The sequence below is a fragment of the Seriola lalandi genome, unplaced genomic scaffold, assembly GCF_002814215.2.
Source record: "Seriola lalandi dorsalis isolate HSWRI2012SDOR001 ecotype SW California unplaced genomic scaffold, Sedor1 jcf7180002054584, whole genome shotgun sequence".
In the NCBI taxonomy this organism is placed as follows: Eukaryota; Metazoa; Chordata; class Actinopteri; order Carangiformes; family Carangidae; genus Seriola; species Seriola lalandi.
The window spans coordinates 364,699-385,439 of record NW_019525137.1 but is presented as its reverse complement, the minus strand read 5'-3'; the positions used below and the strand labels follow the sequence as shown (position 1 = coordinate 385,439).

The 20,741-nt window shown below is 40.6% G+C and overlaps 1 protein-coding gene across 5 annotated transcripts; it reads right to left on the bottom strand.

Annotated features, from left to right (window-relative positions):
• LOC111664243 (uncharacterized) lies at positions 1-19,179 on the bottom strand. 5 transcript variants are annotated; one of them, XR_015437977.1, is made up of 6 exons: positions 18,869-19,179; positions 4,749-6,022; positions 831-4,367; positions 648-710; positions 298-505; positions 1-263 (listed from the first exon to the last, which is right to left on the bottom strand). XR_015437977.1 is itself a non-coding variant. In XM_023418762.2 (5 exons), the coding sequence occupies exons 2-5, from the start codon at positions 5,968-5,970 to the stop codon at positions 453-455; spliced, it is 4,875 nt and encodes a 1,624-aa protein (XP_023274530.1). In that variant the 5' UTR covers positions 5,971-6,022; positions 18,869-19,179; the 3' UTR covers positions 1-452. The 5 variants fall into 5 exon arrangements, 4 of the variants coding, with proteins under 4 accessions (XP_023274530.1, XP_023274531.1, XP_087033355.1 ...); XM_023418762.2 differs by having other exon boundaries at positions 1-505; XM_023418763.2 differs by having other exon boundaries at positions 1-505; positions 4,788-6,022.
• Positions 19,180-20,741: the final 1,562 nt, after the last annotated feature.

The following is a 20,741-nucleotide window of genomic DNA, read 5'->3' as shown; positions in this document are numbered from 1 at the left end:
TAGGAAGTCATTGAATTTTTTTTTAAATGATATTTACTCACAGCTGAGTACAAAAACAAACATTTAAAAGTGGTGAAGGATATGATTATATACTGTGCATCTATCTGTAGTTCTTTTTTTTTTTTATATAAAAAGGACAGAAATGGTTTAAAATATCTGACATATTTCAAGATCTGTATTCAGAGGAAAAACATTTAATTATATGAATTTTTTTCAATTTGGAGGCAGCTGTTCAAAAGAACAGTTGACAATGACAACACCAACTACACACACACACACACACACACACACACACACACACACACACACACACACACACACACACACACACACGACAGGCTGTCAATGTACTATACAGAAATGCTTTGGAAGATTAAAGACAGAAACAGTGAAACAGTTACAACAATAAACTGTCCTTTGGAACATGAGTCGTAGGAACTGGCACTTTGTTCTCATTGAAAGGATCTTCGAGGGAATCTATACCACTTCCTCTCCCTGACAGAACCTGTTATGAAAAAGAGCAGAGAACAACACGGAAACGATTGCATCTGTATCTCAAAAAAACTGAAAGTATTTAATCGTAGAGTGCATTAGGTGGCTATGAAAGAATTATTATTATGCTTGGAGCAAACCATGTAAAGTATCACCTTCCACTGGCCTTGCCTCTCTTGGCATCTCTGACCACTTGCTACCTTCACTCATGAAGTATCCTATGATAACAATGAGTGTTGGGAAAATTTGCTTAGATTAGACACATTTGTTTTTATTTGCCTATCAAAAAACAAATGCTCAGAAGAAAGTAACATTTTAAAGATTTCAAAAGAACACACTTTGTTCCCTTATGATGTCTCGATTTCTCGCCTTTGTCAACTCTCTGGCTTCGAACTTGGACCTCTTCAGCAGGGGAGCTGCAGACTCGAGGGAGTTGTGCCTCTGTGTGGGCAGCTTCTCGCAGTGACTAGGTCCTGGCCTCAGTTTCCTCCTTGATTCATAATTTGTGTTTCTCAAAGCCTCCTCTGTCCCCATGCTAGTTTTTCTGTCCCTCCTGATGGCGACATAGCTCTTCTTCCAGTCTTTTCTCACTTGTTCCAATGCTGATGATTGCACAGGTGCAGAAGATAATGGGCCTTTGGTAGTTATGCTAGGATGATCTGATGTTGAGGGGTTGCTATAAGAGTGACAACACTTTAGTTTGGATGAAGACAAATGTCTTGGAACTGATGTGCTCTGCATAGTTTTAGAAGGAATAGAAAAGGTACTGGTTTCTCCAGACTGTGACAACTCTGAGCTTCGCCTGGCTTCAGGAATTTGTGCACTTGTGGAAGTTAAGCTATCGGTGGAGGTGGATGGGCCTTCCAGGCAAGGTAACGACAGTTGTCTTAAAACCAGTCCGGGTTTTGTCATGTTGGATTGAACCTTATTCTTTGTTCCACAGTGTCTATCAATTGCAGGTTTTGGTTTGGGCACAATTTTTTCTTGTTCATCTCTTTGTGAACGCTTTGTATTCTTTTCACAGGGGTCCATCTTTTTTCTGGCTGCTGTGGGGGTCTTTGGAGACCTTTGACATTCTTTGGTCTTCGGAGTTTCAGCTTTACCCTGCCTGTGGACTTCTTTTGAATGTTTCAAGTAATTGCAGGTTTGATACGACTTCTTAACTAAAAGGCGACGAATCACAGGATTTGGGCTTAAGGTGGAGTCTGCCTCCTTGTGCACAGACTGGAGCTGCTTCTCTGGTGAGTCATCAGATGAAAATACAGTCTTTTGAAGCTTGTTGTTGGCAACTCCACAAACACTGTTCACAGATTCACTTAAAGGTCTTTTTTGTATAGCAAATAAGGTATCACCACTGTCTTTTGAAACTGATGAGAGTGTTTTCTCTCTCAATTCCTCCTTTTTGCTGATCTGATTGTCTTTTTTGACCACTTTGTCAGAATCATGGAGAACTTTTCTTCTTTTTGAGGTCGTTTGTCTGTTGGACTTCTGTTGACCACGCTCAGAGTCACCCTTAGCCTCCATCCGATTTCCACCCTTTTTTATACTGAGGGACAGGTCAGAGGATGTATTGTGCATCAATTCTTTCAACTGTGCACCATTAAGTTTAGACTGGTACTGCAGTACTGATGAGTCTGCAGAAGACAATCTCCTTTCTTGGAGCTTTTTTTCAGCAGTTCCACAATCGCTGTCCACAGTCTCCGGTGAAGGTCTCATTTGTTGAATTAATTGCACACTGTCACTGTCCACTAAACCTGAAGGGAATAATCTCCCTCTGCTTGCCTTATTGTAGTTTTTGTCACTATCATTGTCTGTGTCAGAATCAAGGATTATGACATCTTGTGAAGATTTTTTTTCATGTAGAACATACTCAGAGTCAGTTTTGGTTTCAATCAGCTGCCCACTTGTTTCTGTACTGTGTGACAAGTCAGAGTCTGCATCATGTACCACTTCGTCATTAAGTTTAAGCTGGCGCTGTGGTGCTGGTGAGGCTGCAGATGGCAGTCTGTTTTTTTTAAACACTAATCTCTTCCCTTTTGCCTCCATTTCACAGTGTTGGTCACTTTCATCCTCTGTTTCAGAATCAAGAATTATTATGTTTTCCTTTTTTGAAATCTGTATGTTGGTCTTAGGTTTGACATGCTGTGAGTCAGCTTGGGCCAGTATTAGCTCTGCAGGTTTTTGCATACAGCCCAACTTGCTAAAGCTGCTGGTTTGACCTTTTTGCACATTTGTAGCCTCATCATTTTCACTCTCTTTTTCAGACTTGGTATCATTGGTCTCTGGAGGCAGATGTGCTGACCTGTTTTTTAACAAATGCTCAGACACTGTCATGTAGTTTTGTTCTGATGCAGATGAGTAATCACAACTGTCTTCCGTTTCCCAGCTGTCTTCGGACTCAGAGCTGGACTCTCTCCTGTTCTGAGGTGTATGTTGTTCTTGCTCAGAGTCCAGTTCATGTTCAGGTGTGCTCCTGCCTAATGCTAACAAAACTGTCCCATACTGTACAGCTTTTGCCCTTAGAAAGCTCTTAATTGTGTCAAAAACCTCCAGTTTGTAAGATGAAGAAGCTCGTACTGGTTTTGGAACTGGACAATATAACTCACGGTGTGTTGCATTTGTGTCACTGTGCCTGTCTTTGTCTCCAGTTTCATCATCATCTAGGACGACCTTTTCAGTGATATCCTGGGCTTCTTCCTCTGGTTCAAATTTAATGTCTGACATGCTTATAGGTATAACTATATAGTCATCATCCATCTCATCGTCAGTCTCATCTCCATCTTTCAAAACAGAGGAAGGACTATATGAAAAAGAGTGGTATGTTTCCCATCTCAGACATCTCTCACCGTCACATTTCGGACATAATAGATAATCAGTGTCACCAAAATATGCACAAGAGCATTGTTGTGGTACATCCAGTGTTCCCGTCTTTGGTGAAATCTGCTTCTTTGCAATCAGTCTCTCATCTGAAATGTTTTCTGTCTCTATCTGAGCTTGACCCCGAAAACATCCATAGTCTTCATTTTCAAATGGTGACTGCTTATTGTCAGTTTCAGGTACTTGTGTAAGTGAAGGTGTTTCCACAGCCAAACTCACAATCTGTTGATTATCATCTTCACTTATATCTTCATACTGGCGCTCTTCTAAACATGGTGGGAAGTTTAATTGCTCATGCTCTGTGTTTGGGAGGTTGGTCAACAGCTGTGACATGTCTTCATCATCTGAAATGTCTTCATATTGTGGATCTTTCAAAATTTCCACAGAGTCTGCTTCCTCACTCTTGCTTTCAGGTAATAGGTGAGGCTCTGGGAGTTGTGAACGTACAGATCCTGGATCCTCCATCACACCTCCATGGCTTGTTTGTTTCCACAGCTGTTCACTTTGGCCTCTAGGAACTGATATTACATTATGAATCTGAATTTGATCAACTGATGAATTTAGCTTCGAATGTCCAATTACTTTCTGACAGGTAATATGACAATGTTGAGCTTCGGAGTGTTTCTTTTTGTCTGTATATGCATCTTGATTTTCATTGAGTGATGTGAGTACAAGTGTTTCAAATCCAGTTACCACTGAACTTGACTTGGTTTGAAGATCCTCAGAGACGGTCACACCTCGCACATTGTCCAACCCTACTGCCTCCATTGGTTTTAGATCTGTATCTCCTTTGTCCTTCTCTGTCGTGTGCAAATCCTTGTTAATATTCAACCAAAGAGACTTTTCCTCTTCTTTTGACAAGCTGCTGTTGAGCAATAAGCTAGGGTCCTTCTCAGTCAGCCCATCCAAAGTCATTTCCGACATCGTCAGAACCAATGGACTTTTATCTTCACTCTTTGTGCAGGTGGCAGCAACTTTCGCCATAATCTGTGGATATTCTGTGGATGTAAAGAGATGAACGTTATCTATATCCCCATTCCAATACTGTTTCAGTATGACCTTGGAAAAGTTGTCCATCTTTGTAAAGGTCTCTACTTCCTCCAGACTAGCAACCAGCTCCTTCAGTGCAGTTAACGAATAATGAACAGTGGTCATGCCATTATGTAAGTACTTATCACACAATTTACTCTGGAAACTTTCATCACTGCTACCAACAAATGTTTTATGTTCACAGTAAACACGTTTCCCATCATCATTTGTAGGCATAATTACATCCAAGAGTATTTTTACTGGATAATTAAAATCTACAGATGCACTGTTATCAACAGATTCATTTTTAGGAGCATGTTTTAAGTTTCTTATAGGAGAGACAATAGTACCTGTTGAAAAGTTCTCTGAAGCAACTGTAGAACAATCACCTTTGTCTTTGGATTTGGCAGGTAACTCAGCATTTGCTTTGCTGCCCTTTGAACTGTTCTCTTGAATTGCTGATCCACAGCTGACACTGAGTCTCTCTTCTTTGTTGGAGGTAGAGGTTATGGGGTGGTGGGGATGGTCAACATTGTTGGATTTTGATGTGTTGTGGTCAGACTGGAGAATGGAGGCGCTGTTATTAGTGTGAAAACTCTTGTGTCCATCTTTTCCTTCTTCCCGAGGTGAAACTGTTATAAAATGTTTTAGCTTTTCTGTAATGAAGTCCTGTATTTGATCATCTGTAGGTGGTCCTGTTTTTCCAACTGGCAATAAGTTTTGAGTTGTAATCTGTCCAAAGTTTAGAGCGTTTAGTGAACTTTTCACCTGCTGACTCTTGCAGGGCACTTCACTTGAAAAATGAGCACTAGTATTGAGTTCAACGTTGGCATTAGTTTGCCCTGACGAAGAAGACGGGGAGGCATACAAAAATTTTGAATCTCCAAAATCTTTCAGTAAGGAATATAGCAGTGGGCAAGATTTCTGCAGTTTGTTATTAGGTAGAGAAGAACGATAAACTTGCAAAGGAAATGTCTGTGCTGTGACTCCAAGGGCATCTCCCTGAAGTGCTGCAGAACTGGTACCAGCTGAAAAGGCACTGTTTAAATGTTGTCTTTGCTGCAGAATAGTATTATTGTTCAAATTCGAACCATTCAGGAAGTGTCTACTAAAATTTTGCTTTGAACATTCCCAATGTTGTCCACTATTATCACCAGACTGTCTCACTGAGTATTCATTATCAGATGTCTCAAAATAACTGCTGCATTGTGCAGCGGCATGTGGTAATGAATTAAAGTCAGGACCACTGTTCAGAACAGTACATGCAATGTCCGTGGAATTTGGGTGCTGGAATCTAGTGCTTGCTATGCTTCCTTGTGACTTCTGTTGGTGTTGGAGTCCCTGGAAATGTTGACGTGGTTGTGCGTTGTCTTGCTGCCTCTGAGCTGAAACCACTCTGACCCCCTCAGGATATTGAGAAGCTACCATGTTGATTTGCATTCCATTGTCAGGGTGGCCCACTGGTGCATGTTTAACATTGTTGTCCTGATGTGATGTAATAGCATAAGCATTACTCTTGTGTTGGAATGCAGGGGAGGCTCCTCCTTGGCTGTGTGGACATCCAGCGCGCATTGCATGGAGAGCAATCTTTCAAGTGACGACTTGAGTCAAGGATTTCTAAGGTCTAGGAGACAAAAAAGAAAATATTAGAAACTGGAAAGTCAAGGTGTCCTCGCCACTTAAGCTCATGCGTCCGTGATCTGAGCGAGTGGCTGGTTCACATTCAATATGTCATGTATGCCTTCTCCACTACAGGCACCTAATCAACTGTGACTAAAAAGAGGCTACAACCAATATTCTACAATAACAATGTATCCAATGACAATATATTTTTTACAGTATAGAAAAAAATGTTTTTTTTTCTTCTTGCAGTTATGCACAGGCTGCCCTGCAGCCGAGTCTGACCCCCATTTCACTGCTTTGCTTACTGTACATTGTACCTTGCTATGTGACAAACAAAACTTTAATGGCAGCATTGCTCATACATGAAACATAAAATACAATAATATAAATAATTATTATTAAATTTTTTTTTTTTTTTTTAAACTACAAAAAAACAAAACAAAAGAAAAACACACATACACAACTGAAACATAAAAATACAACATCATTGTTGTTTGTGATAACACGCCACTGTTGCATTCCCTCCCCCCGAGAGTACCTGGAACTAGGATGTAGTATATTTAGATTTTTTGTAAAACACCATGATTAATATTAAATAAGCTGTGCTTCACTATCATCTAAGTAAATGTAAACTGTACATTGTATGTACTGTGGTCATTTAATTATGTTGATCATTATAAAATTACATTTGGTAACAGTTTCACCCATATGCCATTTCCAGTTGTGAGCAATATTTTCCTCTAACTTGTGGAATATCACAACCAAACACTAAATTGCTATATTTAATTTTTTCTTGAAGAAAAAAACATAATCTCAGAAGTGACTGTTGTAGCTGGCAGTAGATTCGCTACCAGATTCTTCAGTCACCTCTCCATCATCACATTAAAGAACAAATCAAGCAGCCGCCTATGTTTTCTGACAGTACGGGGCAAAGACAATGCAGGGCCAACAGCCGAATTGTCCCAACGGACAAAAGCTCTACCGAGAGCTAGTCAGTGGTGTGTGAGGGATTGCTCCATGTCTTTTTGCAAACACATAACATCCCTTCGATGAAAACAGCAGTTGGACAACCAGGTTGTAGACAAACAAAGAAAAGTTTAGCCAGATTATCTCAACAACTTTATTTGAAGGTAAACTTTAAGGTGAGCACACCCACAATGCTCACCTTGCTCATCTCAATTGTGTTGCACAGGAAAACTGCATGCACTCAGTGAAGCAAGTTTGTTAAGTCAATGGGTAACTTGGAAGTTGGAATCATTTTACTGTTTGATGTCATCTTCAGATAGTTGTGGTTAATCTGTAGGTTTAAAATCTGTTTGACTATCCAACTGTCCTTTGTAAAATCTTTTAAGGTTGCACATTATATGCATGAAAACCTGCAGCCATTGTTTTCCACATAAGCCCACACATTGGTGGCATCTTGATTAGGGCTGCTTCACATGTTTGTGACTGATGTCACTGTGTGCCATAATAATCATAAAATAACGCAGGTAAAGCAAGACTTATAATGAAGCTGATTTTATGTTTACCCTATCCATACACTTATTTATCCAGCTCAGACTATTACTGTTTTTTTTGTCTTTTAAAAAAAAAAAAAAAAGAATAAATTCACAACAAATTTGAATTGATTGTTCCAATTTATCTCAACCAGTTTACAACAATCTGCCACATTTTAAGATTTGTGGTAAAGTACGATAATCAGTTAGTCTTGCATACAGACAGCTTTTGTTGTAGCGTTTTCTAACAGTTCGCTATTAGCTTAACCATCGCGATGTTGACATATAAAAAGACACCGGGAGTTGGCGGAGGAAACGGATGAAAATATCTCTTATGTTTGTTGCTTGTTGAACAGGTGGTTGGCTGAAGTTCTTATTGGCCTTTTACTTTTTATTGCACTTACAGTAACGAAAAGTTCAGTGATAGTTGTCTTCAACTCCAGTAATCTTCAGTTATCTTTACTACACTTGGCTCTGTGTCTGGCGCAGCTTCTGCTGTGCTGTTCACTCCGTGTGTGAATGTGTGTGTGCACACTGTACCTGCAGCCCCGCCTCTCCCAGAGAGCAGAGAGGGCAGGCCAGAGGACAGAGAAGCAATGTGACCATAGATGATTTAGAAATTAAATATATGGCAGTTAATAATGACTGGTCGCCTCAAACAAATCAATGTATGTATGGCAACAAATCGCATCAGCCCTAATCTTGTTGCAATAGCTCATATCAGCTTGCGCTATCACCAAACAGCCAAAATGCTTTCTGACATTACTTGTCAGATGGTTTATGTCATTACATTACATTCATTGGGCAGATTCATTGGTACAAATACAATATATACATTCAAATTCAAAAGGAACAAGAGCTAAAACGTTAAGAGTTGGAATAGCAACGTTCTCAAATAAACAAAGTTCATTCCACCACTATGGGGCCAGGGGAAAGACCAGCCTTGCCCGACTTAACTCATGACATGGAGTGATAGGGCAACTCATCCAGAGGCTGGTGGAGGAGCACAATGGTCAGCCCGCAGAGTTGGGTTAGACCATGACTTGGAGGCAGCACTTCTTCTCACTGCCCTATAGGCCTTCACCAGAGTCCTGAACTGGATGCAAGAGAATGATCCATTCTGCATGGCATGCTTGTTTTCTCCATTTTATGTTAATAAAAAGGAAAGAAATCTAGTTTACTGGTATTGCTAATTGTTGTGAACCAACCCTTAAGGTTTCTGAGACCAAAAGGAAATCTAAGGCCCTGTTCAGACCTGGCATTAACCTGCATCTAGGGTGATCACAAGTTTGAGATCAGATCACAGAGTGGGTCTGGGCCACATGTGGCCACATTCTTTTAGTAGTGTGAACGCAAATCCTGTGTGATGTGCCACACTAAGGGACTACCTACTCAACTGATGTCCTCTGCCATAGTCTACTTTGTCCTGCTGCACTTCATAATATTTTACCATTTCCAATGGCTAAACCCTTATTTCTTCGTAGAGTTATGCACAGCACAATGATTCTTTCAACTCCTTTCTCTCCCACAAACACAGTGGCAAGGGATCTGGCTGTCATAGTCAGATCAGCTAAAAACAGGGGTCCCCAAACTACGGCACGTGGGCCACACCCAGCCCACCAAAGCAATTGGAGTGGCCCACTTAATGATCCCAGACAATCCCTCTAAACATCACCAATTTTTTTAAATTGCATTGTCCTATCATAATATCATAACATATCCGCACTTAAAGGTTGGCATTCCAATTAAAATTGACCATAGTTATGAGCTATTTATAGCTAATAGTGGCTCATCTTCACCCCCTGACACAATGGTATATTCTGACGTGACTTTGATCGTGACTGAGCCAGCATCAAGTGTGTGAAAGGTGAGCTGACAGAAGAAGGTTAGACAACAAAATGCCGAAACTGTTGGGGAAACAGAAAATAGATTCAGAGTGCAGAGTTTTCAAACAGCAGTGGATAGATTACTATTTTTTTGTCCAGTGCAAGGAAAAGGCAGTTTGTCTGATCTGCAAAGAAACAGTAGCGGTGTTCAAAGAATTTAACATTCGCCGACACTATGAGACCCGCCACGGAGAGCAGTATGCTAGCTTGTGAGTGAGGAGAGACAAGGTGACAAGGCTAAAATGTGGATTAGCTGTCCAACAGAGCACATTGCTACGCAGATAATGTACATGCCCAGCTGAAAGAGAAAACTAAAGATTTTGTGTATTTTTCATTGGCATTGGATGAGAGCAATGACGTGCAGAACACATCACAACTGATGAGTTTTATTCGGGGAGTAAGTTCAAACTTTGAAGTGACCGAGGAGTTGGCAGCACTACAAAGTCTCACAGATACTACAACAGGGGAGGATATTTTTGTAAAGTGTGCCAAACGATGGAAGAGTTGGATCTGGACTGGTCTAAGCTGGCCAGCATCACAACGGACGGTGCTCCAAATATGACCGGCATGAAAAAGGAAATGGCAGAAAGAGGTCTCACCCTCCCACTACAAGTCCACTGCCTGATTCACCAGCAAGCACTGTGCTGCAAAGTTCTGAGGTGGGAATCTGTCATGAAGGTGGTTGTGTCCTGCCTAAACTTCATCAGAGCAAACGGACTTAAACACAGGCAGTTCCAAGCCTTTCTCTCCGAGCTAGAATCAGCCCACGGAGACGTGCTTTACCACACTGAAGTCCGCTGGTTAAGCTGGGGCAGAGTTTTGAAGCGTTTTTACGACCTGCTACCCGAAATCAATGCCTTTCTCCTGACAAAGGGAAAAACTGTCCCAGAGCTGATCGACACAGAATGGAAATAGGACCTCGCCTTTTTAACAGATGTGTCAGAAATTTTAAACGGCCTCAACTTTCAGCTCCAAGGAAAGGGAAAACTAATCTGTGACATGTATTCCCACATCAAAGCATTTGAGCTTAAACTAGCGCTGCAAGACCCACCCATCTCCCTGCTACTCGAAGCCTCTCAGCTGAGAAAACCGGCGGTCCCGTTCCCAACCGAGAAGTGCAAGGACGCACTGGAAACACTGAGGGCGGAGTTCGGTGTGCGGTTCCGTGAGCTTCATGTCCACGTTAAAGAAATCAGCATATTCCAGAACCCTTTTGCTGCCGACATTAACGACACCCTGCCTTCTCTTCAATTTAAACTGGCTGAGTTGCAGACCTGTGATGTGCTGAAAGACGTATTCAGCCCCAACAGTCTGATCAAGTACTATGCTGCCCTCCCAAATGAGACCTACCCCAACATAAGAAAGCACGCAACAAAGATGTCCACAGTTTTTGGGAGCATATATATCTGTGAGCAAACTTTTTCACACATGAAGCTGATAAAAAATCTGACGAGATCAAGACTCACAGATCAACACCTGCATCAGTCTCTGAGACTGGCTGTAACTGGAATGGAACCTGACATTGATCTTCTAACCAGTCAGAAGCAAGGCCACAGCTCACACTGATATGGTAAGCCTACTGATTTCAATAGCAATAGATATTAAAAAATGTCATTATAGTAATGCTCTTTTTATAGGCAACATATTCCTTGAACAGTGATGTCACAGACAAAATTACACTGAAGTATGTCATTTGCTGATGGGCTGCTTGTGTTTTCTACCTGCAGTCCCTGAAGGGCCTGCATGCTTCCAGGACCACCCTGAAGTGAGTAGGAGAGATTGTGGTTGACCACTCCCATCCTGGAGGCGGGATCCTCACCCTCACAGCACAATAACCTCATCTAAGAGTCATGTAAATACAAAATCAGATCACCTTGCATACTGTTTGTTACAATTATTCTGTATTAATGTTATTTCACTGTAGCTTTAGTAAACAAATATACCTGTGTAGACAAAACACTTAACTATTCTGAACTCACCTTTATCTGAAAATACAAAATCAGCTTACCTAGGTAAGACCTGATTCTGATCACTATTCTGTATAATATTATTTCACTGTGTGGCATTAGGAAGCAAGCAAACCAGTAAAGACAAGATACTTACCTGTTGATAACTCATATTGTTTTTACTCTGTACATACAAAGCCAGCTCACCTAGATAAGACTACTTTACCTGTTTGTTTGTTTTTTTTTTAACTATTATTCTGTTTTATTATTTCACTACCTGTAAAGACAGAACACTTACCGTTTGTTAACTCAACTGTACCTGTTACAAAATCACATCACCTAATTCTTACCTGAACATTACCATCAGTTTGTGTTGTTATTTTCTATAAAATAAATGGAGTATCTGTGGTGAAGACTTTTTATTACTTTTTTTTTGCAAATCAACAGGTGGTGCCAAAGCCAAACGAAGGGCAGCTGCAACAAATTATCATTATAATCTCCACAATAATACTGGTTGTCACCCTGGCCCATATCATTTCCTGTTATAGACTAACCCCCCATCACAGAAAGGAAAGTTGATATGTCCCTCACTGAAAAAGGTTTGGCGACCCCTGAGCTAAAACAACAATGGATTTGGTATTTGCAAACAAGAATGATAGTGGGGTCCAAAAGTCTCAGACCACTTTCCCATTTGGGAATATGTGTTTATTTGCATCTAGAGTGGGGGAATGAGATCTAATTAACTAATCAGAATCGAATCGATTCAGGAAATCAGTGGCAATACCCAGCCCTACTTGAGGTGAACAGGACACTGAGGTAAACATTATACATATAGGCTTCCTGGTTAGGTTGATTAATGTTTTTGTTTGCCCATATGTTAGAGATTTTCACTGTAGGCCCCTTGGTTGAAGAATGTTTTGAGGAGCTCTCGGGAAGGAAGAGTGACAGCGGTGGGCAATTTGCAGTGTGTGAAGCGACTAACGTGAGAGTTGGCACCTCCAAGTCTGTAGCCATGATTCTCCACTAGAAAACAGTGGATTGCTCCCTCTGGGATAGGGGTGAGTTGCTGCCCCAAGTGAAGGAGTTCAAGTATCTCAGGGTCTTGTTCACGACTGAGGGTAGGATGGATTTTACCGGACAGTTATGGTGAAGAGGGAGCTGAGCTGGAAGGCAAAGATCTCAATTTATAGTTGGAATCTATGTTCCAACTCTCACCTATGGACATTGGCCATGGGTAGTGACCGAAAGAATGAGATCACGGGTACAAGCAACCAAAATTGGTTTGCTCTGTATGGTGTCTGGGCTCAGACCTTAGATGGGGTGAGGAGCTTGGACATCTGGTAGGAGCTTGGAGTAGAGCTGCTGCTCCTTAACATCGAAAGGAGTCAGTTGAGGTGGTTCGGATACCTGATTATGATGCTTCCTGGGTACCTTCGTATGGAGGTTTTCCAGGCATGTCCAATTGAGGGGAGACCCTGGGGTAGACCCAAAAGTCACTGGAAGAATTACATATGCTTACTGAACTGGGAATGCCTTGGTATCCCCTAGGAGGAGCTGAGGAGAGGGAAGTCTCGAATACCCCTTTATTTTTTTTACACATCTCGCACAGTCATTGTTATTTTAAAACAGAGAGCCCTTCGAGGGCTAAGAAGTTCCATTACACACAGCAATCTATGAAGAACTGTCATCAGCAAGCATCTTAAAACACTAACAGAAATCAATTAAACCACATCCTGTGCCACTAGACAGCTGCAGTCACAGACAATTAGGCAACAGTTCAGAGTTCCTTCAGTCTCTCCTGTAAAGCAGTTTGTCTCATCTCTTTTGTCTCCCAGTCTCTCCTTGCTGATCCACTGTGAGATGAGGCCCGGGCAGAACACGCCCTTGATGTGTGCTCTCCCCCAACAGATACATGTCAAATCATCATGGTTTGGCATGGTTAAAGTGGACCAACCTGGTTTACTTAAGAAACATTTAAAAGTACTGACCTATAACCTTTTCCAACCACAATTTCTTTTATTTTTTTTACGCGGGTATACCCACTAATAGAGACACGACACAACCCAAGTTTAATAGCTCAATTTGATAAGACAGTGAAGGCAGACAGGAAATGGGGAATGAAATGCTGCAAAAAGTCAAACTCGCCAACATATTTTCAGACTCTGCTCAGAAAATATGCGATAACAAGCGCCTTAACCACTCAGCTATCTGGTAACATCAAGCATGTAAGGAGTTTTGATTAGCAGGAAACCCTGCAGCTTACACACTGCATGGCAACAAGTGTTATTTATGTAACATCAGAATATTCACACACATGAACACTGGCTACAGGATATCATCAAACACACCACAAGTCTTCAGTAATGGTGACTAAATTATTACTAAAACTCAGCACTTAAACTTTTGCCTGTTTTGTCCGTTATGTTGGAGGTTTCTTTTGATTTTCTAATAATTGACACAGTCTTAACTATCCAGTCCACGATCCTGCCACCTTCCATTTTTGATAGGATGATAACTGGTGAAATTTAGCACACCCAAGCCTTTGGTTCAATTGCTGCTAATCAGCCCACTGTCAACCGTTATACAGTTAGCCCCCTAACTGCAGCGGGTGACGGCAGACCTTGTTCTACTTTCCTGAATAGTGGCAAGTGAACAATCATCTGAAAGACGCAAAGCAAAGCAGCGGGAAGATACAAATCCGAATTTTCATTTGGGGAATTTAACAATAAAATTGGAACGGAAACAGGATGAAAGAGTGAGCTGCAGGCCTGAAATAAGTTTTAAAACTTTCAAAAAACTTTCAGAATTCTGATTTCAAGGGCAACTGGGAAAGACAGTCAGCAGAAGAAGCTGATGCAGTCAGAAACTGACAAAACAAGGCATTAAGCCCCTTTTACACTGGTCAAAAAACCCACTTAGACCTGCTACCATTGGACTTATGCCAGCAATGGAAAAGGGTGCAATCAGATGTAAACACAACGCCCAAGTGAACACACAATTTTTTTCCTCTTTTCTTGCTGTAAAGCCTTTCAGACCATGAGACTGTAGACACACCCATCACCAGGGTTTTCCCGGCTAGAAGGTTACTCTCTCTCTCCACTTCGTCTGTATGTGTGCTCTGTAAGTGTATGTGATTACATCGCTCTTTGCAGTTATGTGTCCTCAGACTGAACAGAAAGGCAACTCGACTAGCAGTGGAGAAGGGGTCAATCAGCTACACAATCAGCTAGCCATTCTTAAGGAGAGGAGGGAGGCACTATATAATTTCATGATATGTGAGCTATGCCTTACATATCTCAAAGAGAGAGAGTGGTTATGCTAAGACATGTTCACAAATCAGATGTTGGAAACTCAAGAGCAGATTATCAGATTCAATGATTTTGGGAAGAAGACAGGAAAAGAAACAGCAGAGATTTTAGGAAGCAAGATGAAAGGCCATGACATTGCAAACAGCCGACAGACGGTACAATAATGGCTCCAATACCTCAGGGAAAGCAGAGGGGTGCATGCACACATATTAAAACAAAATCCACTAGCAACTTTCTTTCCATGTGCATCACATACCCTAAACCTGGATGACGCTATGGAAACTCAGTAATGTCCTGAAGTAGGTGTGTTTTTTGGTTTTATAAATCAGTTACACACACTATTCAGTGCAAGTCCCGAACAATGGGATGCTGTACAGCAGAAGATGGAGTGCTCCCTGAACCATCTGTCAGATATGTGCTGGAGTGCATGCACAAATGCAGTGCATCTGGTTGCAGGCCTTTGCCCTGATTGTTTGATGTCTTCGACAGTTTGGTTTCCTCAGTGGCCTGAATGGGTCTATGACACTGGATTTGGAAGTGGTTGTTAGAGACTCCATCTGTGTCAGTAGAAGTCTAATGGTCAAGAGTTTATTTGAAATTGACCATGTTGGTATTAGAACTAAGGGTGGGTAGGTGGTGGTGCAAAATGGTTGACCTGACTTAAGGTCATAGCTCAAAATCTATAAATTTTAACTGGTATGCTATTAGGGCTGGGCGATAAAGCAATAGCAATAATTAATCACAAAATTATTTTCCCTGATTAAAAAAAATGTTCAATATAAAATCGATTTCCATGGTTATAGCAAGCCCACAAATGAATCACGAACAGCCAATCATGTCGCAGGAATAGAGGTCTGCATTGCTAAAGTTAGGAGGCATGGTGAGAGGTATAAATGCAGTCGAGCACCTGATACTTACAGATGCACACATTTAACATTGTATCTTCATCCTCCGAACTGCATTCTACTTTTTCTGCGGTGCCGCTCATTTCGCCTTACTTGCTTACTCTGCTCCAACTTCAAGCACGTCAGTGACATGACAGGATCCACTAGAAAGAGGATGTTTCACTCTGCATGTTTTAAGGATACACTCACACAACACAGTTCATTTGTGGTTGTTCAATGGTGTTACAGAGTTAAGTGAACTATGAGTAAAGTATAAACTAATGTTTTTCACTCGTACTCCAGTTGCTCTGTAGACTAACTCAGTTCTTTACTGTTGGCTATAAAGATTCAGTTCTTGTTTCTTGGAGTTTATTTCTGAAAAAACAAACCCCACCAGCAACCTTTGTTATTTTAACTGGTGTTACTTTAACACCAACGCTCAGCACTGGCTAAAATGAGAAGCTTCAGCTAAATGTCTTCTATACTGATTTCCTAATTACTAGTGTCTGAACTTAGAAAACCAATGCAACTTTCCAACCTCAGTGTCTGAAATCACCAAAGAGCCCAATTAATATGTAAAAAAAAAAAAAAAAACCCACAAAAACATCAGTCTGCAGCCTGCCATAACTTCCAGCTACGCCCACTTCATGTTACATCATGATGCTGTGCCTCCCAGTCCAGTGTGAAGGGGGTTAAGCATAGCACAGCTATTATTAGCTGCTGTTCAGACTCGTGCTGACCGATTAATCTTATTTTCATCGTCATCGCAACATGAGCATGTGCAATAAAAACGTCACAAAAGATTGAAACGCAATGAATTAGAAAAAATTATTGTATTTACACACACCATGCACACAGGGTTTTCAAGGCACAGCAAATGAGCCAAATAAACTGGAAAAAAGTTACCTGCAGCAGGAGGAAGACGATGACTTGACCAATAGTGACCTATGTCTGTGTTATTCATTCAACTTCACACAGCAAAACTGTACATACGTCAATATTTGTTTATTTATCACATCCTCATCGCAATATTTAACAGTGTAATCGCATATCGCAAATTTTCCTCATATCGTCTAGACCTAGTGCAGACCCGCTAAACAAGTTTTAAATTTGCTGACCAAAGCATCTCACACAGAGGCTCTGACACTCTATCCCGACGTTTTATCTCCGTATCAGAAACAATCTCCATACATACTATCATACATGAAAACGCATACATGATCAATCTGTGTAAACAGGAAGCAGATTGTCTTCTCTGCAGGTGATTAATTGCAAAGAATACTGCGAACAAGGAACAGCAAAGGTTGCGGCAGTGTTAAAATGGAGAATTTAAATGCACAAGAGCTTCTAGCAAAGACAACAAACTCAGTAACACTTGTATTTCACTATCCATGTTGCTTTTACCACTTAGCTGAGGCCCGATAGGGAACCGACTGTGGGTGTCTACGTCATCGTTTCCAAAGGTCTCAGTTTTTGCCCGTTCAGACTAAACGCAACCCTAGACTTTTCAAACTAATTTTTTTTTGTTCAAAAAATATAACTTAATACTCAATATCATAACTGACATTTTCAATTAATGTGGTGTTTGTCTAAAGTGTCCACTAGATGGCAGTATTTGAACACAAATGACAACCTGTTGAATTTTGAAAAGATTGGAGGAGGAAAGAAAGAATTTGCGTTCTGTAAGCCATTGATTTCAAAGTAAATCTGTTTGAGATCCTTTCTGATTAGTGGCGAGAGTGTTTTCCTGATAAATGCAACATTTCTGTTTTGAAAGCAAATGTGACTGGAATAAACACACATATTTTCTGTTGTTCACCTTCTGGCCAGGAATGAGAGGATAGAGGATGTAGAGACAGAGCAGGTGAGCATACAATCTGATACTTTATACAAAGATACTTGAACTTAATCAGATTTAACTCAAACCCACTCAAATTCACAGATCACAATGTTGCATTGCCTTTCACAAGTTTCAGTGATTTAGTCAGGAGTTTAACTAATTCTTGATCCCCCTATGCACAGATGGACTGTTCACTATACAGTTCAGCATGGCATGGCCGAATATGGGATGAACAAGGGAGACTGTATTCAGGATCTCTTAAAAGACCACTAAATTGGCTGACACTACAAAGTAGAGGTGGGAAGAAAAAAAAAAAAGGAAAAACCGATATTGCGCTATTTTGCGTGGCAATATCGTATCCATCTTTTATTATAAAAAATTACAAATACGAATTTAACTAGAATAATAGAACAATAAAAAAAAAAAAAAAAAACAATTCTGGCAAGGTCAGCAGGGGTTAGGTAGCATCCAGGAGGCAACATGTAGGCATCAGAGAACAAAATCAGAAAATCCATCTGCATTTAAATCAAATTAGTGGGTTTGTTTTGGATTTATTTTAAACAAAGAAGGGACAAAGGAGATGGATATGACACATCTCAGTTGTATAGCAGTTGCTGTTATCACCAATTCACAATTTGTTCAGACAGTAATACAGGTCAAGATTTGTTTTAACTTTTCATCTCAGTCCCACCAGTGTGTTTGTCATTTCCAAAATTAGACAAGTAGATAATCTGGATACATTAGCTCTCTCTGCAAACAAACAACGATCCAGCCAGAAAAAGCACTCCAAAAGCGTGTTTCATCGTATCAGTATCTCAAACGTTCAGACTGTCAGCCAATCGATGCTGGTCAGGTTAGTCCTCTTTTTAAAAAAAAAAAAAAAAAAAAAAAAAAAAAATTAATTAATTAATATAAGATATATTAACGCAAAGGGCATTTTAAGTACTCGACTACAGCAACATGCCGATCATTTTTTAACTGTGTATTACCATACACCACTCATAGTTGTGTGTGCACTGAAGTTGGAGTCGCCCAGCTGCCGCTGATTAACCACAGACGAGGAGAGGCTGTATGCTAGCGCCTCCAGATAGTTCAGTCTTTGTCGACTGGTCTGGGGATAATCTGTGTTATTGATCATAATTAGTCGAGACCCAGTTTTTGTCTTATCGGTTATTCATACCGATTACAAATGCATTTTGTTAGAGGGACGAGACGAGCAAATACAACAAGTAGCAGTTATGTTACTTTCATTTCGGAGGTCAGTTCTGAAATGCATACCATGTTTACTCCATGAGCAGCCAGCACGAGACGGAGGAGGAAATTAAGATAATGTTTCATGTAAACGAAACTGAGACTGCGTCACGGACAGAGCTCTATGGAGTCAACTTCTTTCTTTCCTGGTGTTGCACGTTTAGTTACATTTGAATAACAGTTAATTAAAAACACACAAATGTATACGCTCCCTCTTATCACCCATTATTACTTACCGAATCTCCACATTTCACGATCGCGTATTTAACGTATTCAAGCGTTTCCTCAAAGCTGTTGTTAAGGTCCTCTCATAATTTTCTACGTGACTTTTCAGGGCGTAAAACTTCACTCCAGACGACTGAAAGAAATTCGATCGGAGTGGCCGTTGTCCGTTAACGTTAGGAGTGGTAGTAATCCGTTATCGTCCGTGTGTGTCCAAAGCAGAAAAAAATGGGGATGGATTTCCTCAACGGTACTCCCACTGAATTTGTAGTCCCAATGCTCTGAGCTTCACAAGATGCGGCTGAAAGGAAACTTCAAGGTTCAGTGAAGAGAGGGGTGGGCTTACCGGACCCCTTATATGACGTTCAGCGTGAGTTCTGATTGGTTAGGTTTTTTGGGGGGTTTTCTTTTTTTTGGAAGGGGTGTTTACCATTGTAACAGGCGCAGGAAGTGAAAGTGAGTAAAATGAAGTGAGTAAATTCCATGCATCTATTATAAGACTTCGCCTACAATACACCCATGGTAGTATCTAACAAAAGAGCTGCAAACTCTTTTCAGCGCTTAGTTTAGTCCATTAGTGGTGGGAACTCAGGCTGTTAAGTGTATTCCTGAGTTTATTTGATAATTTTCAGTTTTCTTCATGCTCATTTCATAATCACCCTATTATTAATGGTTGAAAGAGGACTTTGATTACCAACATGTAAGAGTCCAGAAAGCTTTGGCTGGGTCATGTCAACCTGGACAGATTAAGTATGGACAGATTAAGTATGGTTGAGTGTATAAAAGAGAGATGATTTCTGTACTCAAGTAGCATGTGTACTGATTGTTGTATGTAACTGTGTCCTCTGTGTTCACATAAAAAACGAATGAAACGAAACTATATTTCAACAGTCTCACACAGAGAAGAATTTCCCTCACAGTTTTAGAGCCTGGAGTGCTGCCAATTTAGTGCATTGTCACTAGATTTAGAGACACCTCTTGTTACAGGCAGTCTACCGAGCCGCTCTGGTTTCCCGGCTGCACAGGAACTGCAGGGAAGTGGTGGAGCACTTCCAATACACTGTGCATCGCCTTCATAACAGCAACATTATTCAGTAATATTTCTTGACATATGCACTCATGATTATATTTATGCATCATATACTAATATAATGTTGAAGTTGATTCATTCTGGTATCTAAACTTTGAGGTAATAGAGGATTTCTTTACCTGAATTCCAGCTTCAGGTTTTTTGCTTCTATTTGCAAGTGCGCCAGATCAGATAATGGGAGTGCTGCATTAAAACTCTCTTGATATAATATGGATGAATGATTTCATGTAATTTTGTGAGGGGATTGTCCAGGGCCTGGGGTGGTGGCAAAAAGTCATATCTAAATTGTAATCATCTATCTACTTCTTATGCACTCATGTATTAAGTATTTCAGTATATACTCATGTATTTTTGTCAACATCTGTGGAAAACATTAGTAGGAATGTGACTGAGAATGAAATGAGCTGATGACCTGAACTCATGTCAACATGATGGGGACAAGAGTTCTGGGAGAGGGGCCAGAATTTTGCTAAACAGAGATACAGGAAAGGGAGATTGGTTTCTCAAAACTTAGTGCATAATTGTATTCACAAGGGATGTGAGGCTGTTTGTACTGCTCCATAAAGGTAGGATTGAGGGAGTTGGTTTTTGCAGCTATCTGCAGATATTTCGTCTGCCACCGAGCACTTGGGTTCAAATAAAATATACTCTGAACTAGCAAGACTGTCTCAAGAAAAATCCTTCAGCTACAACATAATCTACTTTCATTATATGTATCATTATTACTAAAGGAGGCAGAGGAATAACTAAACATAAGACAAACCGAGCAGAGAAAGCAGGAGAGAGAGAAGTCATCG

What these genes read in the sequence shown, in the direction of transcription:
- LOC111664243 (XM_023418762.2), bottom strand. Translation starts at nt 5,970, where the DNA reads ATGCGCGCTGGATGTCCACACAGCCAAGGAGGAGCCTCCCCTGCATTC. An exon ending in AGACATCATAAGGGAACAAA is followed by an intron (nt 711 to 830) that starts GTGTGTTCTTTT and finishes TTGTTATCATAG; the next exon opens with GATACTTCATGAGTGAAGGT. An exon ending in AGAGGCAAGGCCAGTGGAAG is followed by an intron (nt 506 to 647) that starts GTGATACTTTAC and finishes TTTTCATAACAG; the next exon opens with GTTCTGTCAGGGAGAGGAAG.